The sequence below is a fragment of the Desmodus rotundus genome, chromosome 2, assembly GCF_022682495.2.
Source record: "Desmodus rotundus isolate HL8 chromosome 2, HLdesRot8A.1, whole genome shotgun sequence".
In the NCBI taxonomy this organism is placed as follows: domain Eukaryota; kingdom Metazoa; phylum Chordata; class Mammalia; order Chiroptera; family Phyllostomidae; genus Desmodus; species Desmodus rotundus.
In genome coordinates, this window is record NC_071388.1 from 188,096,484 (window position 1) to 188,107,872 (window position 11,389).

At 38.5% G+C, this 11,389-nt stretch overlaps 1 protein-coding gene across 2 annotated transcripts in view; it reads left to right on the plus strand.

Annotated features, from left to right (window-relative positions):
* UNC80 (unc-80 homolog, NALCN channel complex subunit) overlaps nt 1-9,609 on the plus strand; it is a 179,774-nt gene extending 170,165 nt beyond the window's left edge. For both annotated transcript variants that reach the window (XM_045198387.3, XM_053919029.2), the window contains 4 exons: nt 2,737-2,818; nt 3,707-3,818; nt 4,447-4,667; nt 5,699-9,609. In XM_045198387.3, coding sequence (XP_045054322.2) covers nt 2,737-2,818; nt 3,707-3,818; nt 4,447-4,667; nt 5,699-5,965 — 682 coding nt within the window. In that variant the 3' untranslated portion in view covers nt 5,966-9,609. The remainder of the gene's footprint in view (nt 1-2,736; nt 2,819-3,706; nt 3,819-4,446; nt 4,668-5,698) is intronic.
* The last annotated feature ends 1,780 nt before the right edge of the window (nt 9,610-11,389 follow it).

Below are 11,389 nucleotides of genomic sequence, written 5' to 3' on the forward strand. Positions count from 1 at the left end.
CGGTTTCTCTAAAATCCACACCGTGCTCTGGTTCGCCATTGCAATGTTTTGCAGTGACTCAAAAATACAAAGGACAATTTTAGCTTTGACTTAATTTTATTTGCTTTTATTCTTGTTGTTTTGCTCTTTCATTTAGCAAAACAGTAGAAATGAGTCATTTCTCATTCCCATGATTAAAAATTTCAGGAAGCCGGATTTCTGTAGCGAGCAGCTTAGGGCCAACACCTCGGTCTTTTCCTGGTTAGTTTTAGTATTACGCACCTATGGTCACACACTGCAGATGACTGAAATACTACATGATATAGAGAGAAGCTAAATTGAAAGTACTTTTTATATGTCACTCCAATTTAACTTAGACCCACGAAAAAGAAACATGCTCTGCACAGATAACCTCCATTATCGACTTCTCTGGCTGTCTGTTAGTAATGTTGCTAACTGCACAGAGTTAAGCCGGGCTTTGATGTCCCAGATATCAACGTTAACATCCCATTTTTAGGGAGAATTTAGCTGGGATATGTCACCGAAGATGTGTTCTGTAAGTTCATCTTTGATGTGTGCATCCCACTGATGAAATGCTATAACATTTACATAGAACAGCTAATTACTAAAGCTATAAACTCCGTCTATTTCTTCGAAGTAAGCCTCTCTATCCACAGAGAAAATGTTGATGCTTAATTATTATGACCCTCCCTTGGAATTGTCATCATGAAATTACCATTATGTTTTGACATTTAGCACTCTCTGAGTAACATGGATTTCTTTTCTTGCTCCATTTTTTTTTCTCACAATCTCAGACTCCTGAATACATAGAGACAAGTGGACTGCCTCAATTTCATTTTCTCTGCCCAATTATTATCAAAACATTGTACTACCCACTTCCTCTTAGTGCTCTAAAAGCAATAAACTCATTACAAATATCAAATGTAAAACAAGGAAGCATGCTATATACATTACTTTTCATGGTCAAGCCATCTTACATCAACTAACTTCTTTTCTCTACCTTAATGGGAGGTAGGTGGTAAGTATTAACCTCCCCTTACGGCTAAGGGAACTGAGGTAACATTTAGATGTCAATGAAGAATCCATTCCAATGAAAGCTTTGCTTGGTATTTGGGAGAAACGTGTTTCTACCTCTGTGTATGTGGTAATTGAGTACTCTTTCCAACTTAAGATACATGTTAAAATGTATAATTAATAAGGAGATGTCATTTCAAACACAGTCCGGATTGCTTATCAGAATTTATTTCATTGTTCCTTTGGGGTAATTTTCTGTCTTCATAGAAAGGTAATATATGGTAAAATGTCACATATGTATAAAAGTAATGTACATTGCTTTTTAAACTTGCTATTTAGGAGAATAAGAAAGTTTTAAAAACATCTGTTTGGGAGGCTCATTATGGAATTTTGTATTATCTATCCCAGATGGTATAATTATAATATAGTCACAACCTTCTTTCATAAAACCTTAAGTAAACTCCATTTGGGAATCATTGGTTTCCTTCTAGTGGAAATATAAAACTTTTCAAAAACGACAGATGTGCCTTTGTCGACCATGTAATGAGGAACCAGCTGCTAACACATCAGGGGGGAGCATCTGATTGTCCATCTTGCCACCAATTTCTCTCCCTACAACTGCAGCAAGATTTTTAGATAGCTCACTTTTTTAGAAAAATGAAAATAAATGAATATAGTTTTTCTCTCTTTTTCCTGGACAGTCGGTAACTCTGGATTCCTCCGTGGGATATTATACTCTAAAAACTACTTGTAGATGACTCTCCTTTTGCAAAGGCAAAGCAGCAATTAATTACTCATTAACCAAATGATCACATTGGCATCATCCACAGGATTACAACGTTCCCTGGGGCACAATGCATTTCCTCCTTCCACCCCCACTCCCATGACGAACACCAATCACACATGCATGCAGAATGGAAAAGGGTCATGGGCCCATGACAGTATTTTCAGCTTCACCCAACACTAAAACAGTGACCGCGGCCAGTAGTCATGTTCACAGAAAACACACACACACACACACAGCAAATTTGGGAGGAGCAGGTTGTTGCTCTTATAAATTGTGTAATATATTTGAGTGCGGCTACTTGATATTAATAATTACTCCTCTGAGGTCTACTGACAGATTAATTACTTTGTCAGCCTTTTAAATCTAAAACCATTAAACAAAAACATTTGTCTGCCCATGTGACTATCTATTTACTTATAGTCACAGAGACTTCAGGCTGCAAACATGTGTTGAATGTGCCCCTTCACCCAAATGGATTCTGTGTCTGATGTGTTTGATATCCGTCCATCTTACTTTCATTTAACCTGAAATTTTAAAAAAGGTGTTCCCATCCATGTGGTAGAGTTGTTTGTGTTTGTTCATCACCACCTTTTACCCTCCCCTTGGAAAAAAAATTGAGATTAGAATATGACATCTTAAACTTTTTGGTGGTTTCCAAACCAGGGGTGTGACCGAACCAATGTTTTGCTGAGTGATAGATACGGCATCTGTGATTGAAAACAGAATCTCAATTTTGGCAGCTTGGGGCTCCAAGGCCTCTCCCTCCCTCCCAAACCTTTGAAAACTCCTATCTCAGGGGTTCCTTCCCAAACTTCCTTCAAAGATAACGGTATCTTTGAAGTGACCGTTTCATATAAGTGATTTGGACTGACACCCATCAGAGGATGGTCTTCTGTGCTGTCTCCAGGTGCCCTAACACTCTTGGTGCTTGACAGGGTGGCGAGTGTGCAGAGCGAACCTGGCCAACAGAACCTCCTAATTCAGCAGCCACTGGGGAGGAAAAGGGGCCTGAGGCAGGTAAGCAGGCGTGGAAAGGGCAGGAGAGTCGACCTGTGAAATAAAAGTTCTATCCAGTTTTGAGTGTCCATGTATATTAAGATTATATTTTGCCTTCTCCCCACCTGAAATAAGCAGTACAGAGCAAATTGAAAGCCTGGTAAGTGCTTGAGCAACCTGAGAGTTTTTGGCTTCTATGTTAGCTCATATTAGCAAAGCTGATTACTTAGTTACATAAGTAGGCCTGTATACTTCTATTTGTTCCCTATCCAGAAACTTTCTTTCTCAGCCAAGTTTAACGGCCACGGAAGATTTGTTATGAAATCAATTTCTGTGTAGAGGCGTAGACATAGCTGTCCTTTCTTCCTTATTTCAAGATTAATGATTCAAGTGAAAACTGAAATCAAAGTAAAGATTATCTCTATGAATTTCCTTAAGTGGGTTTCCTTTACTCTCTAAATAAAAATCAAAATGAGCCTTTGCACTGTTACTTTGATGGGAGCATCCCAGTATACCAGACACTTTCCCAGTATCTGAGGCTTTTTTTCATCAACCTCCGCTTCAAGACGTCGCACATGTACAACCGCACCTTTTGGAGGAACAAAGTGTGGTCTGTAAGCAATACATATTAGTTCTGTATCCTGAAATTCACTAAAATTCTCACACGGGCTATTTTAAATTATGTTAACATTCTTAGGACATAGAATTGGTTTAAAGGGATGCCAGAATCAGATACTTGTAGTTAAACACGCAGAAAGAAGTTTAACAGCTACAAATGTAAGAAATAGCCGTACGTTATGAGAAACCCGTGAAGTCAGGCATAAACCATAGTCAGAATCCTCTGTGCACAGCGTCTTCTCCCAGGCAGGCAGACCTTTTTGCCAGCTTCATTCTCCCTGTTTTCTTTAGCTAAGACGTCCTCTACTGTCACGTCAGAAGACTCAGGCTGAACCCAAAAATCGCCACGGGGCTCGGCTGTCAACCACTCGGAGGAGCATTCAGCCTAAAACGAAGCCATCTGGTGAGACCTTCTGTGTCCTTTCCGGTTATACCACTGGCATGATGCCACACCTCTCAGCCAGGAAGGCCTGCAGAAACTCACTCAGATAAGCGCCACCTTGGGAAGGCACCAGGAAAAGGGGGAAAGTTTCCCAGAAAACTGTAGTGCCTTTTTTCCTTCTCACCTTCCCAACCCCCATCCCTACCCCCAAGAATCTAGAGAAATGGAAGACTATGAATCTAGAGAAAAGGTAAACTATGAATGCTATGTTACTTGACTGTAGAAGATTGTATTTTCTTTACTCAAGCCAGGAAGTGGATTTATTGGAAGTCTTACCGAAGGCAAAGAAATGATGGATAAAAGGGACTTTTAAGTCCTGTTGACAGTTGTTATGAGTGATGACCAAGTTCACCTCCTGATGCTCTATGCAAATCTTGGTTTTAGGCTATTTATGTAAAAATGATTTTTTCTACCCAAATCCTGCTTTTTATAAGAAGGTGAAATCCAAATAATAGTTAAGTATGCTTTCATTTATTAATGAACCAGCGGTGTCTTTACTAAGAAAAGCCAGGAGACACGGGTTAATGCTAATTATTAAGCACTGACTACCTATTTCCCCTCTACTTACTGCTTTACTTCTGACCTACAGCGGATCAGAAACGATCTGTGACCTTCATTGAGGCTCAGCCAGAGCCAGGAGGTGCCCCAACAGATGCACTTCCTGCCACAGTGCAGCCACAAGGCTGCAGCCCAGCCCTGTCCAGGAAACCAGAAGGAATGGACAAACCGGTCCTCACATCTTCCCCGGCCATTGTTGCTGCTGATCTTCACAGCCTGTCTCCCAAGCAGGGGAGGGCGCTAGAGAAACAGGCAAGGCTTGCTCCCTGCATTCTTATGTCTAGCAACCACTTTGATGTGCACATTTATTGCATATAATTGAAGTCCAGGTCTGTAATGTTATGCTAGCCAGACAGACAATGGTCCTATCATGATGAAAAAGAAAGTTTCTGTGAAGTATATGGCCAGGAGTACATTTACTTAAGAAACAAAAAGAAAGTCTTGGTAATTCTTCATTATGAAAAACCGAAGAGAAAATATTTCACAGCTAAAATAACCACTGAAAACCATATATAATACATAGTTTAAAGAGAGTTCAATTGTTAAGAAGTTACCAATTTAGATGCAACCTTTAAATATAGGGCCTTCTGTTCTTGTAAGATGAGAACTTCTTGTTCTGATTTTTTTCCTCATCATTTTGATTTTTTTAATGGTTTTGATATTTTTTTCTTCTTTTGATCTTTATAAATGAAGTCACACAGGTCCCGCTTTCTTCTCATGCATAGTTAAAGAGAGCTAAGGGGCATATTACTATATACATTTGTGTAGTCTTTGATGATTAAAAAGCATCATGACTCTATTACCTCATTTATCCTCAGTCTACAAGATAAGCAAGGCAGATATTATGCTCTTGCAACAGGTTAGAAAACAGGCTTAGAAAAGTGGAAGGGCCTATATAAGATCTTACATGTAACAAAGGCTAGAATTGGGACTTACCTCATAATTCTTTTTCCAGTTAAAGATAGACAATATTTTTTATAAATATTTTTAAAGATTTTGTTTATTTATTTTTAGAGAGAGGGGAAGGGAGGGAGAAAGAGCAGGAGAGAACCATCAATGTGTGAGAGATACATCGATCGGTTGCCTCTCCCATGCCCCAAGCTGGGAACCTGGCCTGCAACCCAGGCATGTGCCCGGACTGGGAATTGAACCAGCGACCTTTTGTTTTGCAAGCCAGCATCTACTGAGTCACACCAGCCAGAGCACAGATAGACAACATTTTTGATACTATTCCCTGGCACCCATTCTACCTTTCCATGACATTATGGCCCTTTTGATCACAGAGTGAGACCCTCACTGCTGAAGAAGGAGAGAAGAAGGAGAACCCAGAAGTACAAGCTGCTGCAGCACACAGCCCTCTCTCTACTCAAATCTCAGACCCTGATGACTTCACAGGCCTTGAGACATCCATCCTCCTACAGCATGGAGACACCGTCCTTCACATCAGCGAGGAAAATGGCATGGAGAACCCCCTGCTGTCTAGCCAGTACACTTTTACTCCCACGGAGCTGGGGGAGATTCGTGTGGACCTGGATGAGTCACATGTTTAGTTCTGCCTTGTGTAAGAGTTGCAGATGTAGACGAGATGCGGGAGGGATCACTCGGCTGAGCGTTGAATACTTTTGCTTGGAAAAGGTGAACACATAGCACTTTATGTTCGATGGGCGACACAAATCTCAGCAGAATTTGCTGCCAGTGCGCATATTGTTTCATAAACATCTTTTAAAAATCAATGGATAAGATGATTTAATTGTGTGAAGAACATGAAAACCAGGAGGAATAAGGGGAAAGAGCCATTTGCACATTGTTTATGATACAAGAAGGCTTGAGCAGTGAAAACTGTATACTATTATTACACAGCTGCTTACCTAGAAATATTAACAAGTAATATGTTCTAAAAGAGAATGCAATTGTTTGAGGTTACTCACATTATACATCTCATGCAAATGTTTATTTTTATAGTTTCAAAAATATTAAATCAGGTGGCTGTAAAAGTAGCAATTTACATAAAAATAATAAATGAGGAAAATGTTAGTTTGGGGAAACTAAATAATAAATAAACCTGTGGTCATTTTTATTCTGATCAACAGCCATTTAGAAGAAGGAAAAAATACTATTTTTAGAGCTGGGGACTTCTCGATATTTATTTTTCAACTGTCATTTTTATTGAATGTTGTAAATCAGAATGCTAATGCCATAAGATCATTCCATTCATAATCAATCACATTACAGAGAGAATATTCTAGAAATTATCAGACGTTCTGAGTTAAGAAGAACCTAGACAGCCTATACTGTAATAAAAACTAAATGTAAATATCATAGCTAGAAAGAGATGGTACTCCTGCTTCTAGCCCTGACCACATCATTGCCAAGGTGAGGAGATACGGGAAAATGTGATATGTTCCTTGCGGTAGTGCCTGCCCTCGAGGGCATATTTTCAGATATTAAAGTTATCGTTCTTAGAATAGGTTCACTAAAATAGCTTCTCAATGTTAACAATAGTCTTATGATCCTTTAGACATTTGAGTTTATGAGGAAAAAAATACAGTGAGCAATCTCTTCAGAGACACAGATTGTGAATTTGACTTTAACTTGAAGTTCAGTTACTCAAGAAAAGTATAAAATGTAAAAGGCTTGTGAGGCTATATGTAGTGTGTTATTGATGATGCTATAATAGGGTTTGATATAATATAGTTCAAAATTGAATTTCAAAATTTTAACAGTTTACATTAGAAAACTGTTACAGAACTCCCAAGCATATAAAAACTCATATGCATTCCTAAATTGGTATGGTGGCTGTGTGTGTGTGTGTGTGAGAGAGAGAGAGTGTGTAAGTGTGTGTATGTGTTTTCTAGTCCTCCGATTGAAGTTAAATACAGATTTTGATTACATTGCAATGAGTTTAAAATACATTCTATATGCTTAAACTTTGACTATGTTGGCTTTGAAAAGTATATGTATATATTGAGGAGACCTACTAAACCCATCCAAATCACAAAGGAAAATTATTTTTCTGTTAGAATTGCTTATTAAATAGGCATCGTTTATATTGTGATTTATACCTTCAAGTATAATTTGGGATTCTGGTCCCATTTACTAAGAGAATGACAGATATCTGTGAGTTAAAGACAATGGACAAAACTAAAAATTTCAAATCTATAGCATCAGAAAATAGAGGTTCAGAAAGTAGAGGTTTCTTTTACAGTATTTTACAAACATTGACACAATGCTGAACTAATTCTCAAATGCAGAAATATACATGTAAGTGGGTTTATGATTCTTTGAAGCTGATATGTTTTGCCTGTTAAAATTATGCTGCTCAATTAGTGTTAGAGGCCTTATGTTTGGTAATTACAAGTGTCTGGGCTATCTCAGTCTCTATATATGTCTGTGTTTTGTTCTAGTTTGTTGATTCTTGATTCAAATTCTCTATGTTTAATTGTATAAAATATTTTAAAAATAAAGGGGTCAAAGACGATGGTTAAATATCTGACAAGAATCCTAAATACCTTTATATATAAAAAGTACTGGGCTGGTTTGAACTTGATTATGCTGACCTGCTGCCTTTTAGCCTGACTCCTTCACTCTAGTGTTATGGAAGTCTGTTGGGAACTTTTTCAATAAGCTCAGTATTGTCATATCTTGCAAAAAAAAAAAAGCCTCCACTCTGAGAAGCAGGGCCTTACAGAGTGGGACTGTTTTCATACGGGACTGCTGAGACTTTGCAGATGTACGCATCTGTTCCACTTAAGGTGCCCTTAGATGTGTTGAATGTAATGTGTTGAATGTTTATGTGTAATTGATGAAGTATCTATATGTATGTGCATAAGATTGTCACAAGGTGTATTCTCAGGAATACTGTTACCTGGAGTTTGAAGGAATAGTATTTAAAAAAAATAGTGGAAGATGAGAAAAATGCTCAAGATAATTAATTTTTTGCAATGTTCAAAATATTATTGCGTATATGACAAAAAATCATTATGTATGATAAATGCCAGATCATGTCTTAAGCTATGATGCTTAATGATATTTATCTTGTTCAGAGGAAAATTAAAACAGGCACCTGTTTCCCATGTATAAAAAATTGGACTCAACCAAGAGTTTGCTTTTTCAGAAACTAACTTTTGAGAGAACTTGGAATAAGCACGTATCACCCATGATAGTGGGTGTAGATTTATACTACGCAGAGTCAACTAAAGCAGTTCAAATCCTGGATACAGCATTTTCTATAGCAAAATATTTTACTTCATTTTTCAGTATTTGCTGCTTTTTATAATTCTATTAGATAAGTTATTTACATTTTTTTCCACAAAATAAAAAAGGAGACTGAATTGTTGAGTGCGTTGGGACAAGGCTCTGGGAACTACAGTGTCAAAGGCATAATTGGGCGTGGCCATGGCAATGCTGGGGAAAACAGTCTGTGGTGTTCGGAGGTCTGGTTAGAGACTGTTGAACAGGCTGGAAGCAACTGGTTTGCTATTTCAAGCCTCCAAGAGTCCCTAAGGCATGGTGACTTCTTCCTTCTTTTTAGTATCTGTACCTTTAGTCAATAAAGGACATTCTCCACTCTGCTGTACAATTCCAACAGTATCTGAGATGAGAATAGGGTGCATATAAGGACTGATAGGAAAGAAAGGGTTAAAAATAGAATTACAGTCCAAAACATAAATACTCTTCCTCAAGTTATACAGGATACTTTAATGATCTCTTGAATTTGCTGCTATCACACCAAGTCATGCTATTGCCCTGTGACCTTACACGTCCCGTACCATGGCCTTGTCCTTGGCAGTGAGTAGAAAGTCCCACATCCTCATGTACTTTAGTGGGCCTCACTGCAGCAATTCAGAAACAGAGTTTGATTTGACACTCAGGACAATAAAATAAGTTAAGGGTAGAATGTATTTGGAAAAGTTTAAGGCAAATTTACTTATATTATTTTAGGATCATTTAGCATTACAGATCAATGTACCTCCATAATATTTTTCAATAGTCACTGTGACCGAAGGATAAAAATCCTTTATTAGCCATTTACAGGTAAAAACAAATGATTGATTACATAGCCAACTTCTCTCAGATGACTATGAAGTCTGTTATGAACACTGGATGACCAAAGAGCATGGAAAAAATACATATGAATAAGTACTGAAATGTTTATGAAAGATATTTATGAAAGACATTAAGACTTCTGTGTTTGAATATGCACATGTAATAAAATAAATCTAAAAACATTTAAGATGCCTAATTGTTTCATTTCCCATTTCTTAACAGAGGGAATAGTTTAACTCTTCAGGAAAGTATTTGTTTTCGTCCCTGGGGTATGCCTTGTTTGTTTTGAATCCCTGGGATATGCCTTGATGTCTCTCTTCAGTCCCCTAGTCTGGCCTGTGCTCACCCTTCAATTCGACCCTTGCCCCTCCAGTCCCAAATGAACTACATTCTGCTCATGAATTCTACCCTTAACTTTCAAAATAAAGCACAATGGGCATATGGGGAGACAGATACCCCAGTTTGATTTCTCGGCCCAGGTTATGACCTGGAATGACTGGTAGATTTCCCACGAGGAATATTAAGGACATGTTTGTTCTCTGAATGTGGTCAGAACCACCATGGGGTTCAACTTACTACCATTTCCACCTTTTATACAAAGTGCTCTACCCTTACCCTCATGGTGTCCATCCTGCGGGCTGCATGCAGCCCAGGATGGTTATGAATGTGGCCCAACACAAAATCGTAAATTTACTTAAAACCTTTTTTTTTTTTGCTCATCAGTTGTCATGAGTGTTTGTGTATTTAACGTGTGGCCCAAGAAAACTTTCTTCTTCCGGTGAGGCCCAGAGATGCCAAAAGGTTGGTCGCCCCTGCATGGTATGTTATTGCTAATGCACTGTTTCCCTCATGTGGTTGCATTTCCTGTCTTTTCCTGACTCAAAGACCCTAGACACATTTGGCAGAGGAATAGACACCTCTTCTGGATTGTGTCTGAACAGTAAATAAATGGACTATAATTTGTCAATGAGCATTCCTGAGAGGGAAAAACAGAGAAGGTGAGAGGAATGAGGGCCAGAAGCAGAGGAGAGTAGTAATAATAACCACCAGAATTTTGTTGTGAGTGACAGATATAATGCGCTGGGCGCATCACCTGGATTTGCTTATTTAATCCTCACAACAACCCTAAACACTGCACACTCCTTAGCAGATGAGGAAACAGATGAAGGAGTGAGAAGTGACTTTCCAGGTCACTGTGGACTCAGGAGAAAGATTCATTTGCTATCAACTCTGAGGAGGAATTATTCTGCTGAGATGGACTCCCCATGGTAAACCAAGGGCTCAATTTTGCGTTTTTCTTTTTTAAGTTTTATTTTCCAATGACAGTTTACTTTCAATATTATCTTGCATTGGTTTTGGGTAAACAGCACAGTGGTTAGACAATCCTATACGATACAAAGTGTTCCCCCCAATATTTACAGTACCCACCTGGCACCATACATAGTTATCACAATATTATTGACTTTATTTTCTACGCTGTACTTTATATCCCCCTGACTATTTTGTGACTACCAAGCTGTATTTCCTAATCCCTTCACCGCTTTCACCCAGTCCCCCAATTCCCCTCCACTCTGGCAACCACCAGTCTACACTCTGGGTCTTCGGTCTCTTTCAATTTTGTTTCTTCATTTATTTTGTCCTTTAGCTTCCACATATAAGTAATATACGTTTTTTTTGTGACAGCATGGATGGACCTAGAAGGTATTATGCTCAGTGAAATAAACTTGATAAAGAGTCAAATAATAAGAGCCTAGAGGTCATTTGCCAACAGGGCTTCTTATGTACTCTATATACCTGGGAGAACATCAGATTGAAATCAAGGCTTCTTGCACTATCCTCTGCTCACTTACTCCCACTGAGTCAACTATCAGAAGGGAGTTCCTGGTTTTGCCTTTCCACCAATGGACTAAGACCTGCCCAGGCAGATT